The sequence below is a fragment of the Sardina pilchardus genome, chromosome 9 (assembly GCF_963854185.1).
Source record: "Sardina pilchardus chromosome 9, fSarPil1.1, whole genome shotgun sequence".
NCBI classification, from domain to species: Eukaryota; Metazoa; Chordata; class Actinopteri; order Clupeiformes; family Clupeidae; genus Sardina; species Sardina pilchardus.
Genome location: NC_085002.1, coordinates 5,171,965 through 5,186,882, shown reverse-complemented (window position 1 = coordinate 5,186,882; position 14,918 = coordinate 5,171,965). Strand labels below are relative to the sequence as shown.

General features: G+C 40.4%; 1 protein-coding gene across 1 annotated transcript; it reads right to left on the bottom strand.

The window, feature by feature from the left end:
- Positions 1-11,584: 11,584 nt before the first annotated feature.
- On the bottom strand, positions 11,585-13,717 carry LOC134092126 (pulmonary surfactant-associated protein D-like). Its single transcript, XM_062544924.1, has 4 exons — positions 13,476-13,717; positions 13,041-13,136; positions 12,060-12,134; positions 11,585-11,970 (listed from the first exon to the last, which is right to left on the bottom strand). Exons 1-4 carry the CDS (start codon positions 13,696-13,698, stop codon positions 11,585-11,587), a joined length of 780 nt encoding a protein of 259 aa, XP_062400908.1. The 5' UTR covers positions 13,699-13,717.
- Positions 13,718-14,918: the final 1,201 nt, after the last annotated feature.

Here is a 14,918-nt window from a genome sequence, read left to right as displayed (position 1 = left end):
TTTTGATTTAGAATGGAGAAAAATATGGTGTTTACCTTCCAAATATATGATTACGAACAAGGTTAAAGAAGTGTCTTTCAGAATGATACATCGCTTTTACCCTACAAAGACTTTCTTACAAAGATTTAAAAAAGACATTACCCTGGACTGCACCTTTTGTGACCTGCATCTGGAGGACATTGACCACCTATTTTGGTCTTGTAACTACACTGGCAACTTCTGGAGATCTGTTTGCAATGATATCTTCAAGCATATTCTTTCAGATTTCACCTATTCTTCATTGTCCTTTAGTAATGTACTGTTTGGCTTCACATCTTATCCATATGGTAAATCTAATCACTTCTATATCATCAACTTGGTATTACTTCTTGCGAAATTTCACATTCACAAATCTAAATTCTGTAACCAAAAGCCATGTTTTACAGCCTTTTTGAATGAAGCTAAACAGTACATTAAAAATATTGTACACTCAACAAATCCCAAAGCTATAAAAACTCTGGATTTATGCATACATTTTGATTTATTTATGTCCACGTAATGTATTCCCTTTATGTTGTTTATGTTCCCCCTGGCATCATCTCAGTCCTTAATGTTACCTGTTTGTATATTTTGTTACTGTCAATATTATTGTTGTAATAAAAAAAAAAAAAAAAAAAAAAAAAAATGAAGCCGTTTATGGGGGGTATGGGCGGCGCCATCTTGGGAAACGTTGGGAAATCCTAACCACGCCCACATTCTGGCCAATCCAATCAAATGGGTGAAAGGGCGGGCTTTGTGCGAAACTGAGCCGAACAGGTGTTCTGTTCTGCTCGGCTTGTTCAGCTAAGCAGCTAATACGTTACGAGACTGGCAAGCTAGGCTACTGCTAAGTTTACTGCGAAGCCACCGAAGTCGAAGACTGATTCTAACCCACCTGAATTTGCTGGTAAGTTGAACCATGTTCATGTATGTCTCTTAAAGACATGTGTTCAGACATCTTATGATTAGCCTATGTATCCTGCAAGCTAACCGGGTAAACTCATGTGAATAGTTAGTGCTGCTAACAAGTTAGCCTACTATAATGAACGGAGTTGTGTTTGCACCTTCTAGCAGGTGAAATAAGCTAGCTGTTAACGTTACGTTAGTGCTACCCCATTTACAATAAACGATAGAGAAAGTTAGACTCCACTACAGATACATTGATCTTTAGCTTTCGTGATTAACGTTACCCATCTCTGTTCTCATTTTATAATTGGTAATGTAGTTATGAAACGTTGAAACGTATGATCCTGTGACATTGAATGTGGCTGTCATTTCATTACAACATTAACAATAATTTATGTCAACATCAAGCTCGCTTTATTCCGTCAACTTATTGACAAAATCTTAGTCTAGTAATAGTTGTACATCATTGATGTGTTTTATGTTTTAGCAATAATCATGGGTTTCATCAGGTCCCTTTCCACAGGTGTATTAATCAAACACCATGCTGTCGGCATTCATAGTCAAGGTGCTTGATTTTATACACCTGTGGAAAGGGACCTAATGAAAACAATGAATATACAAGGGTGTTGTGTTATGGATTATGCAATGAGTAAAACTAAATAACATTTTAGAGGAATGATTTGCACAATATGTAATTTTACTGTCAAAATCACACTCGTGAATACTGGTGATTACAAGTGTTGTTAGTTGACACTTGTGTTGTACTTGTATTGCATTTCATTGTAGGTTACACAGGTATGAATGTAATTAAATGTTTACCTTTCTATTTTGGCAGTACCTAATGTGTGGATCATTGAAGACTGCTATGTTTGCTGTGGAGAGGAGGTGGCAAGGAGGTCCCTGAGCTCTAACCTGGGACTAAATGCAAGTGAAATGGCTTGGCTGGCGTCGACTGAGGTGGCAGAGCATCCTTCTCCTTTTTGCCTAGTCCCTGAAGAGTGGATTTTGCCGCAGAGATGAAGCAGAACCAGATGACCATTATCATATCTGCGTCATCGATGGGGATCCACAAACCCCAAGAAGTATGGGTGAACAGCAGCTTTGTGTTGGGTCTCATGCCCCATCCACACAACTTTGCATTGTTTCTTAGAGACCAGGTTAATCTGTCTCTAAGAATGAATATTTTTAAAATATTGTTGAATGTCTGTATCCAGTTGAATTCAGTAGGCAACCTGCATTTTGATGGCACTGAACTTGCACTTACAAATGGTTATGGAACTTTTCTAAGAGATGCTGTTGATATTGAACAAGCACTCTATGCTTTTGTCTAGAACTGATTGACTGTTACACCCTTTCCTTTACTTATGTCAAAACCAATGTCTGTTCATTAACAAAATTACTGTTGATGGCACTGAAGTTGAAAATAAAAACACAAATGTTTATGGGACTTTTCTGGTCAACTGTGACCTACATTTAACTTGTGTCAAACCAGTTTTGTCTATGCTGTCAAACATTTACGATTAAATTGCAGTGGGAGCAAAAACAATCAGTAGGTTGAATTAAAGACCCAGATGCGGAAGTACATTTGCATTTTTACTTATGTCTTGAGCATTACAGGTAAATAACACAATGTTGTAAGCTAGTAAATAGTCAGTATATAGACTGCTTTGCAAACTCGGATGTAAATAAGGTAATCATGAAGGGGTCTGCTGGTGAAAAGTCTTTGAAATCAGAAGTTGTCACTGGTCGGGAACTGTTAGGAACTGGCTCCTCATGTTCAGCACCCACTGGTTCAGCCTGGCTGGATCACCTAAAGAGAAACTTGACACAGGCAAGAATGGTAGATTGTTAATCATTGTTATAATCAAATTATTTGAATTACACTCCAATGTGGGACATATCAGTCTGTTCTTGTGTTGCATATATATTGATTTGGCACACGCATGTGTTACAGTACACTTTTGTTTCCTTGTGTCTAACCTATAACTGACAATGGTACTACATGTCGCTCGTTATCACAGCTCCCGTGTTCAAAGTATACAGTCAGGTTCATAGCGGTTCACCTCAGCAAGCCGTTTAATGTGAGGATTGAGGAATCTTCGGCTTAGGTTAATGTCTTCACAAACGTTTTGATCTTAAATGCAACAACCGAGGCTGTAAATTGACAACAGACTAAGTATTCCCTAAAGGTTTTTTGAAGAAAACACATATGTTACCCTTACACAGTCTGTTTGTTGATTACAGCTAACTCAAGTACCTGGGGCTAGTAACATTAACATGAAGCTAACTCACAACAGCGGTTTTCACTAGCAGCTACATTTCTTAAATGAATGTTTGTGGGTGCTTCTGCCATTAGGTTTCAACAATAAGCAAATTAGTTCATTACTTCCTTAACGTTACACTTACGTGGGGATTTCCGATAGTAAGCCAGCATGTTTGCGGTAGGTTAAACCAGAGACATACCAGACACTAATTTGTCCTGGCGATTTATGCTAACGTTAGCTTGCTACTGATGCTAAATAGTGCTAACGTTCACATAAGCTAGCAGCTACGTGAAATAATAGTGGAATGTCACTCACCGGAAAACTAGAGTGATGTCCTCTTCTGGTGTCGGTTAGTACAGTTAATAGCAGAGATATTTCAATAAAAATGTTCAGAGAGGATACGGTAATGAAGATTCAGGATCACGGCTGAGACGTCCACTCGGCTGGCAACGTCAACCTCGGCACTGGTCAGCTGTCAATCAAGTTGACGACGTCATTACTTTTTTATATCCAAATGCGATCTAAACTAACGAGTTAGAAAAAAATTCACCCCCCTCACAGTTGTCAGGGACCGGGAAACTACCGAAAGATACAATAAAAGTCCATGGGACCAGGCTTTAAAAACACGAATTTACGCCGTGAAAACGGACATTTTAACATGGGCGTCTATGGAAATTTGCTCTGTTTTGGGACCAGTCCCCAGCGGATTTTCGAGGTATTGCAGTTTTTCGAACTTCCGGGTAGGCTTCATTGTTCAGTTTAGAATGTTGCCGCTTGTCTCTCCCCCACCTGCAGCCGGTTGCACCAGTCGAACGTAAGGTCGATCGTAGTTAAGGTGTAAGTTGCGTCTTAACCTTACGTTGAAACTAACTAGTTTCAAACTAGCGCTGCATTCTTTTTCTGTTGCACCATCGCTACTAAAGTTACACCGTAGTTAGTAGCTACTAAATCAGAATATTGTCGCATAGAATGACGTTTTTACCGTTGACAACCAATCAATATCACTAATTATAACGGAGACGTCACAGATTCACAATCCTTGCGTTGGCAACGTAACGTTCGCTGTTGTATGATAAAGCCACGTTGAAGTTTGACTTCCTCCACAAGAAACAATTATTTTGTTATATGGAATAAAATGCTGCATTTTTAAATAAGACTTTATTCTGTTGTATGTGCTTTGGGAATATTTCAGCCACCACTGTTCACCTAACGTAACCTAATTTACCGCAGTGGATAGCGAAGGTAACGGTAAATCTTTCTAATATGACTAGCTGCTAATGAAATCTCTGATAACAGCTCAATAAACAGCAAGGAAATGTGTGCTTTGAGTGGATAGCTTTGGTATTTGTACCGCTAGGTCCATTAGGCCCACGATTTCCAGAATAACATGATTCAAAGACTGACGAAGTAAATTAAATGTGTGTAAGGGTCGCGTATGAAACTTTTCTCGGCTTATACTTTGTTAAATGTAACATTTCCACCGTTTAAATGAGAAAACCATGTTAACAAAATAGTTACGATGAGACTTACACCTAGGGAAGGGGTGGTGTAAGTTAGTGTGTCATTTAAGTCATAACTTAGTGTTACGTTGAAACAATCTGCTTGGTGCAACCCGTTCTATTTTAGTAGGTCGTAAACCTCAACGTAGCGCCAGTTTACGCTGGAACTAAGCTAAAATGGAACTTACGTTCAGCTGGTGCAACCGGCTGCTGATGTGGAGCACACTGCCCAGCACCTGGGTGAATTTAACACAGCTGCATAGTTATTTGAGAGGTTGAAGAAAAAAATCGGTAGACATATTCTTTCAACCGTCCAGTCCAGCAGCTGCTACCAACAAATGCAATGGAAATCAGGCGATTTCGGAAGGTATGTATCTGTTTTTAACTTCTGCATTTTAAAAAGAAATCCAGACGGATTTTAAAAGTCCACCCAGAGACATACCCTTTGTGATATGAATGAATATTCTGCCTGACGATTTAATTCAGCCTCAAGCATGACAGCTATATTAGCTAGCAGTTAAGCTAAGTTAACATTAACTTACAATATCTGTTCATGTTAAATCTACACAAAGACAGACTCATAAAAAACACAGTTCTGTGTTCACTGGGTATAAGAACCGCTGAACAGAAACAAAACGAACTTTTACAACGAACTAAAATTAGCATAACAGCTGTAGGTAATGTTAGCAGACAAGTAACAAAATTATGCTTTGTGGTGCAGCTGAGGTTTATCAGCTAATGTTAGCTAGGCTACAGCGAAGTAGTCTCTGCCCAACACACGTAACTGTCGGTAATAATCATGGCAAACAACATCTTATTAACTAATTTAGGGTAGCTTCATATTATAGCCATGTTACTTGGGTGTATTTTGGTAGTAGCGTTACAAACACCTTGGATCCACTGACTGAATAACGTGCTAACATTGGCTAGCTAACGTTAGCATCGCCACTACTGAAATTACGTTTATTAGCCTGCTTATCCAGCTCATCTCCAAACGCACGTTTTGTACAACGCCATAATATTAGGTCTCCTGGTGGATTTTTAATGTTTGTCAACATCATTCATTGATAATGGTTCATGGAAGTCTTGATATAAAGCTCTGTAAATAACTGATTCTTTTTTTTTTTTCTTTGATTGACAGGGCTGACCCCCGAAAAGGACCGTGGAATCTGCCTGCCTTCATGGAAGTAGCCTATCACAGACTGTTCAAAAATAAAGAAAAGTATAAAATAAATAATCATGTCTGTTTTATTTCATTGCATGGCTATTCTTGCCCATTTCTCATATAATATATTGTCTGTATCCAAGCTGTCAACAAAATGTGTGACTTTAAGTTTGGCTATTTAAGTGAAGTGTTTTAAAAATGAACCAGTGGATTTTTTTGGGATTTGGTTTCAAATATAACCCTAACATTATGTAAATTTAACTAAACATTCGTGTCAAAATAACCCAACACATTGGTTAAAATATCAACCCATCCGCTGGGTTAAAGTTAATAACCCAATTTACTGGGTTGAGATAACCCAATGCTGTGTTGGACCCCATTTTACTCAGCAGTTGGGTTGAAAATAACTAAATTTGGGTTGTTTTTAACCCAGCATTTTTTAGAGTGTGGGTCCCCGTGGGCACCCGGACCGGCACATGGCAATAGCGCTGCAGCCCGCTGCGCCACAGCGCCCCCCACCAACAGGGATATTTTGGGACAGTTGTACACATCTTTCACAAAACAAATTGTTTTTTAGAGAGAGGGAGATGTATAGATCCCAATATAGGGCGCTAGATTAGGTTGGGCACTACTGGCCCCTGCTGGACTATGAATTCAAAACAGGCTGTAGGCTACGTCTCCAGACTTTGACAAGTTACTGCTATTCCTGTCGAGAGAAGTGATTTACTCAAGGGGTTCTCAAACTTTTTCATGTCGGGCCTCTCTAAAAGTGATCCCCCAACCTCAGCCCAGTTATCATCAGCATTGTCATTGTCATAATAAATCATTAGTGGTAGTGGTAGTATTCTCCCTAAAAAATGAAGGTGCTTAAATGGTTCTTTAAATCTCAGGATGGTTCCATGGAGAGTCAAAATTCTGCGTTGAACCATTACATCAGGCAAACTGTTGCCTCGATGGTTCTTTGAAGTGCTGAAAAAGGTTCTTCTATGGCATTGCTCTGAAGAACTATACTGGCCCCGTTATTTGGAGTGTGTGGCTTGTTATGTACGGGATAATGGACGACACGCCGTGCGGTTATTCAAAGTTAATGCACGTTCTAGACGGTGATACGGCCCGACGCGAAGCGGAATAACCGCACGGCGTGAAGTCCATTATTAATGCACGTTCGAAGTGGTAATAAGGACCCGACGCCGCAGGCGGAGGGGACTTTACACTTCGATAAGTGCATTATTTTCCTATAAACGCACAGGGCGCGGAGTTGATTATCCCGCTTATACCACTGCTACTATCACTTTTTCCTATAAACGCACAGGGCGCGGAGTTGATTATCCCGCTTATACCACTGCTACTATCACTTTCGTTTATATTGCCGCTGTCTTAGATACAACGTTGTTGTTTTTACCGTTACATTGACATTGGCGAATTAATATTCAAGTGTAATAAGCCCAAAAGTAGGGAACTACTTCATAGCCGTGCGGTATATAGAAAAATAATGCACGTTCCAAATAGCGCATCACAATAGGAAATTTGACCAAGCAGTGGTATAAGTACGGGATAATGGACGACACGCCGTGCCATTATTCAAAGTTAATGCACGTTCTAGACGGTGATACGGCCCGACGCGAAGCGGAGGGACGTTCCGTCTAGAAAAGTGCATTAACTTTGAACTAGAAATGCAATTCCAAGGAATTACCAGTGCATGAAAATGCAAAAAATGTAGATATGGCTACTAAGGTGTAGCTAGGGTAAACATGGTGGTTGCATAGTTTAAAGAGAGTTGATAGTGTTAAGGTAGACATTTTAAAGCTTAAACATTCCTGTTCTAACTTAACTAATAATTTCTAACAGGTATTCTAAAATGTTAACTATGCTAACAATGCTAACCAGGTTGATAAGTTAACTTAGCTGATGATTTCTAGCAGAAATGCTAAAAATGCTAACTATGCTAACATTGCTAACTATGTTAACAATGCTAACCATGTTGATTAGCTAACTTAGTTAATCATTTTAGCAGTTGTGCTAAAAATGTTAACTATGCTAAAATGCTAACTATGCTAACAATGCTAACCAGGTTGATTAGCTAACTTAGCTAATCATTTTTAGCAGTTATGCTAAAAATGCTAACTATGCTAACAATGCTAACTATGCTAACTATGCTAACCATGCTAACAATGCTAACTTGCTAGTGAGGACTTTTATTTTGAAACAGTAGTTGCTAGGGTATCCATGGTGCCCACTATCAGGACTAAAGAAGTTACTGTAGTAGAATCATGTTGGTTGCTATGGAAACTGTCAAAAACGCTTAATTGTAATGGTTGCTATGTTGGTTGCTAGGTATATGGAGGTTTCATTTAGTTGACTGGAGGCATAGTTGATGATAACTGACAGTTGGAATGGTTGAACAGTTAAATAGTTGAGTAGTTTCAGTGGTTAAATGATTTAATAGTGTATTATTGCAGTGAGGACTTTTATTTTGAAACAGTTGTGGACAGAGGAAACAGTTAACAGGATATGTAGTCTTCACAGAGAGATTGTATGCTTAAAGCCTGAGAGAGAGAGGGCTGCTGCAGGTGGGGCTGGCCACCTGGCATAAGATTCTAATTGCTCAACGACCCGATTGTGATGTCATAGAGGCCAATGTTAAGTCTATGGGGAAATTTTAATAGTTTTTATTTAATAGTTCAAAAAGTATAAAAGTTACAAAGTTGAAAAGTCATAGCAACCCGATCCATTAGAATACCTACGTTACGAAGTTTGAATGAAGTTTCTAAGTTAAACGGTTGAAGAGAAATTGCGGTTAGAAAAAGTGGTAAGCGGAATAATAATAACTATAAGAAGCCTAGGAAGAACAGTACAGTGCATTTGCATGCACTGTAATAACCGCACGGCGTGAAGTCCATTATCCCGCTTATTCCACTGTTGCCACTGCGTTGTGTTCGTTTCCGGTGCTAATTTAAATGTTTTAATCGCTAGAACGGTATTGTTTGTAGAACTACTTTTCCCAGACACATTTCAACTAATTTCTCAAACTGCGGTTACTAGTTCTAAATGGATGGTTGCTATGGCCAAAAGCCAGTCGTTAGTTCTAATCTCCCGTTGTCAAGCTGGCATATCCCAAGATTCTGATGAACGTTGACTTTGAAAGATTGCTATTTTTCTTAGCCTACTGCCACCTAACTAGCTAAATGACACCTCTGTCATATGCTAAACGTTACTATGATCTGAACGTCTGTATTTTACAGCTTCTATGTAACGTGACAGTGCATTTAAACTTCACAACGAGTTTGGCGAATTAATATTCAAGTGTGATACGGTCAAAAACAATGGAACTACTTCATAGCCGTGCGTATATCTAAAGTTAATGCACACCCTTATAGAACGCAGGACAATGGGAAACTCAACCGAGCAGTGGAATAAGTAAGGGATAATCAACGACGCGCCGTGCGTTTATAGGAAAATAATGCACGTTCGAAGTGGTAATAAGGACCCGACGCCGCAGGCGGAGGGGACTTTACACTTCGATAAGTGCATTATTTTCCTATAAACGCACAGGGCGCGGAGTTGATTATCCCGCTTATACCACTGCTACTATCACTTTCGTTTATATTGCCGCTGTCTTAGATACAACGTTGTTGTTTTTACCGTTACATTGACATTGGCGAATTAATATTCAAGTGTAATAAGCCCAAAAGTAGGGAACTACTTCATAGCCGTGCGGTATATAGAAAAATAATGCACGTTCCAAATAGCGCATCACAATAGGAAATTTGACCAAGCAGTGGTATAAGTACGGGATAATGGACGACACGCCGTGCGGTTATTCAAAGTTAATGCACGTTCTAGACGGTGATACGGCCCGACGCGAAGCGGATCGGGACGTTCCGTCTAGAAAAGTGCATTAACTTTGAATAACCGCACGGCGTGAAGTCCATTATCCCGCTTATTCCACTGTTGCCACTGCGTTGTGTTCGTTTCCGGTGCTAATTTAATTGTTTTAATCGCTAGAACTGTTTTGTTTGTAGAACTACTTTTCCCAGACACATTTCAACTAATTTCTCAAACTGCGGTTACTAGTTCTAAATGGATGGTTGCTATGGCCAAAAGCCAGTCGTTAGTTCTAATCTCCCGTTGTCAAGCTGGCATATCCCAAGATTCTGATGAACGTTGACTTTGAAAGATTGCTATTTTTCTTAGCCTACTGCCACCTAACTAGCTAAATGACACCTCTGTCATATGCTAAACGTTACTATGATCTGAACGTCTGTATTTTACAGCTTGTATGTAACGTGACAGTGCATTTAAACTTCACAACAAGTTTGGCGAATTAATATTCAAGTGTAATACGGTCAAAAACAATGGAACTACTTCATAGCCGTGCGGTTATTCAAAGTTAATGCACACCCTTATAGAACGCAGAACAATGGGGAACTCAACCGAGCAGTGGAATAAATTATATTACTGTATAGCCTGCCCAGACCCCTGGCCCACGCATCCTATAGCAACCCATTACTTTCCGAAAACTTCTAATCCCTATGGACAATTTATTCCCTACACTGGACTATTTGAACTTTCTGATACTACAAATGACCTACTGTACTGTAACTGACCCTTGGCAGATGGGTTGGGCCCTTGAGTCGTGGATCTGTCCGAGGTTTCTTCCTATATGCATCTCCAATTCTAGGGAGTTTTTTCTCGCCCCTGTTACTCATGGGCTCTCTTTCAATGTTTAACACTCTGTAAAGCGCCATGAGACATGTGTAATGTTTTGGCGCTCTATAAGTGAAACTAAATTGAAATTGAAATTGAAATAGGGTTAGGGTTAGGGTTAATTAAAAATAGTCCTAAGGAAGTATCGCAAGCAAACTGAAGAAAACCCTACGGACCTCCAATCTGTTGACTGTTACAGTATCTGTTAGCTACAAGTTCCTTGAAATTACGATGTGTACTATTGCAGGGTGTCCGCGCGGTAGTAAAATAAGGAAAAGAATCTACCAAAATGAAGGCCCTTGAAAGATAGTACAGTAGAAGGTCACAAACATAATTCATCACCGCCATGAGACATGTGTAATGTTTTGGCGCTCTATAAGTGAAACTAAATTGAAATTGAAATTGAAATCACTCACAGACAAAAGCAAGATGATGTCTCTACACATGGATTAAATGCAGTTCTTTTACCCTCAAATAATAACTTCATATTCATTGTGATGAATTAAATGGAACTTGAATTACTTCATTAAAGTGGCAAATGTTTATTATGCATCAAGCAGCATACATGTTCTGTTTCATGAATGACATGGAACATGGATTACATGGCATTCATATCTCAAAGTCACACACACACACACACACACACACACACACACACACACAGCTGAATAACATTAAGTAAATCTGTAAAATAATTAACGCTCTCGAGTAAGTAGGACACATGCATAACATATTCCATATTTTTTCCAGCCATTCACTAAAAGAGCTGCTCCTAATTAGTAACACTTTTCAGCCAGGTAGATGAGCTAATTTGTGATATCACCTTTGTGTACAGACAGAGGGAATACATGAGGACCTTTACTTTCTGAGGCTCACCTTTGTCCAATATAAAGAATGAACATATCTTAAAATGTTGGTGGATGTTCCCATATTGAGCTTCAGAAATAGCCTACTCACATTATTCTGATGCCTATGCCATGATTGGAAAGAAGATTGAGTTTAAGAAATCCTTGACAGTATTTTTGTCAGTTGGTCAGTTCACATATGATTAGATTCTTAAGATCACAGTTACAGTCATCCCACAAGCCACCTGAATGCATAATAATGCAATCTTGATGGCCACCACCATTATTAGGCTCACCACTGGCCCACTTAGTGAAATCTAAAGGTCTGTCACTTAAATCGGTAAATCGCCCTTCATGGTGCCTGTCTGTAGCTGCAATGAATGGGTAAGTGGACGGATAAACTGCGTACACTTTGGCTAGCGCTTGGTTCTCCTCTTCTGTTCTTGGCAGCACAAGTGTGGCTCCAGCATCGGAGCAGAACTTCAGGCCCTCATCAAAAGTGGCCAGAAGCCCATCAGTCACATAGTACTTCAGCCCAACCTTTCGGAAGGTCCGGTAACCTGAGGCTTTAACAGATGCGGTAAATGTGCCATCAGCATACATTGCACTACGTGACATTTTATACAATGTTTTAAACAGTACTTCGCCATCTCACCTTTTTCTAGTAGAGACAGTCTTCCTCTGAGAGCCTGGATGTCTGATATGAGCAAGCTGTCATTGGCCAATATCCCTGAATTCACAAGAGAAATTGTAGAAATGTACACATCAGTTCATTTACTAACTCTTTCCGCCCCTTTCCTTTGTACCATGTTAACAAACATATACACACATAAAGATTTAATAAATCTCAACCGATTTTTTATCTGTGAGAGAACCCACCCATGGAGATAGAAAAATAAAAAAAACCCCCGATTTGAACAGTTTTGATTGTTGTCTAGGTAGGCCTAATATTTACGTAATATTTACGATTATCGGCGCCGAACGTTTTCCGAGGCAATTGTCGGGAGAATTTTGACTCTTAACACACCTCACACAACAAGACAATCTCATAAAATAGGCCTAATCTTAAAGGGATAATCCGGAGTGAAATGCACTTTAGATACATTTTTCGGACTATTGGGAGTACCTTTCCGAGTACCTTTGGAAATGTCGCTGCTGCAGCTGGCAACGCTATAACAACACCAAAATAACATTTCCGGAAAGGTACGGACTCGATTAAATTCATTCTGGACTCTATCCGACCACATAAAGACGTGGGGATACTTCGGGTTTGCTTTAGGGACCCTCTACTCACTATCACGTAAGTGTAGTGTTGTTTGGAATAGTAGAAGAGGTATAAAAATAGCGTTTTGTAGCGGCGAAAGGACATGCCCGGTTCACTTCCAGGCTAACGAGTTTTGGCTAAAAACGGTGAACTCGAACTTTCTCAAAATACATCCGAATTATATGATTTTGGTGTCAACTCACCGTAGATAGGCCTACTCCCAATAGTCCGAAAAATTGATCTAAAGTGCATTTCACTCCGGATTATCCCTTTAGGAGCTTACGATAATCAATCGTTTTCTGTCATTGGTTGGAAGGGGGGAAATCGGGACAAAATCAGCCCTATTATCTTAATGTGTGTGGTGGGCTTTACCCAATGCTCCTGGATCCCCTCTGTCCCCCTTTGGGCCAGGAGGGCCCACTGGACCAGCTGGACCCATCTTCCCTGGAGGGCCCTGCACTGCTGCTCCTGTGGAGAAGGAAGCCTTACGTTTGAGGATTATAGTCTACATGAATACATAAGGTAGCCTACTTGGAGAAACACGCTAATAAAAACTCACACAGACGCACGCACACACACACAAACACATACACTCTCTCTCTCTCTCTCTCTCTCTCTCTCTCTCTCTCTCTCTCTCTCTCTCTCTCTCTCTCTCTCTCACACACTCACTCTCTTACACACACACACACACACACACACACACACACACACACACACACACACACACACACACTCTATCACACACACACACACACACACACACACACACACACACACACACACACACACACACACACACACACGCACCAGTATCTCCTTTGTCCCCCTTGGGTCCAGGAACTCCCTCTTTGCCATCTTTCCCATCTCTTCCGTCTCTGCCAGGGAGGCCGTTGTGCCCAGGGGTGCCAGGTATGCCCGCGAGGGCAGGGCAGCTGAGGGCTGGAGGCTCCAGGGATTGAGCCTCTCCCATGATTAGCAGCTGAATCTGCAGCAGCAGCAGCACGGACACACAGAGTCGGGAGGCTGCCATGCTTTCACCAGCTCCTGAGTCCTGACTGACCGTCTGAAGTGATCGAAAGATTCTGGTATTTATACAGAATATCCTTGAACAGGATATAATAATTAACCACTGCTATAACCCTATAGTGTAATCTCCTCATAGTAATAAACGTTTTACTGTAACTCACTGCTTTTACAGTATTATTGCTTTATCAGCTCTGCCCAAGGAGGATATGTTTTTGAGATGTTTACAAAGTCGGTGTGTGTAAGCAAAGCAATATATTGTTTGAGTCAGCATATGGATGTAGTTCAGGTAGGTAAATAAGCAGAGCTGCAACCAGCTCAGCCAGGAGTGTGTTCACGAATCACGACACGAGTGCTGAGCAAGAGAGTTAGCCAACTGATTTGATCCACCCTCCAGTTACTGTAGTAGCCACTTAAATAGAGCCTCCACAGCTCTTCCCGCAGGGCAAGACAGGAACAGACAAACAAGCCAGACCCAATACCAAGACCAGCAAGGGAGAAAGAGTTACTGTAAAGGTAGAGGTAGAGCAGTACAAAGTTTGAAACACTTGTTGTTGTTAAAATGAACACTTTAATTATTAACAGTGTGTGTCTCAGTTTCCCAGTTATTGTGATCATAAGGGGGACAAAGAGCTGTGTTTTCCAGATTTCTATCAGTCAGGACAAGTGTTGGGAGTCTGTAAGAAAACAAAATACCTGGGTCACTACATCACAGATCAGATGTCTAATGATGATGACATATATAGACAGTGTCGCATGCTATATGCCCAAGCTAATATTTTGGAAAGGAAATTCAAAATGTGCTCTGACAAAGTAAAAAATCAGCTTTTTAAAGCATACTGTACTCCACTAGCATGTAGCGTAGCACAAGCTAAACTAGCTGGTTTGTTTGTTGCAATGTGGTAGTATGGTGGCAGCATGGAGGGGAGTGTCTCCAGGACGCTGGTTTCACTGTTAAGCCTTCATGAGGTGTCGTGGGCCTAACTTAACGAAACATCGGTGAATGAGGGTGCCCACTTGATAACTCCAATGACATGCTGTATACCATATACTGCTGTGGATTTGGCCATCTGTCTTGTGTTTGTGACCATTGGTTAACAGGTTGGTGGTTAGCCTGCTTCTTTAAGTTAATTTTGGACAGGGGCTTCTTAATGTGTGTTTGCCTTGGATTTTGGCACAAGGGATTTTAACATCTAATCCTGTGTATTAATGTAATGCTGAAGCTAG

Coding starts and splice junctions, on each gene's coding strand:
- LOC134092126 (XM_062544924.1), bottom strand. CDS start 13,698: ATGGCAGCCTCCCGACTCTGTGTGTCCGTGCTGCTGCTGCTGCAGATT. Junction 13,137..13,475: donor GGGGGACAAAGGAGATACTG/GTGCGTGTGTGT, acceptor CCTTCTCCACAG/GAGCAGCAGTGCAGGGCCCT. Junction 12,135..13,040: donor AGGGGATCCAGGAGCATTGG/GTAAAGCCCACC, acceptor TTGTGAATTCAG/GGATATTGGCCAATGACAGC.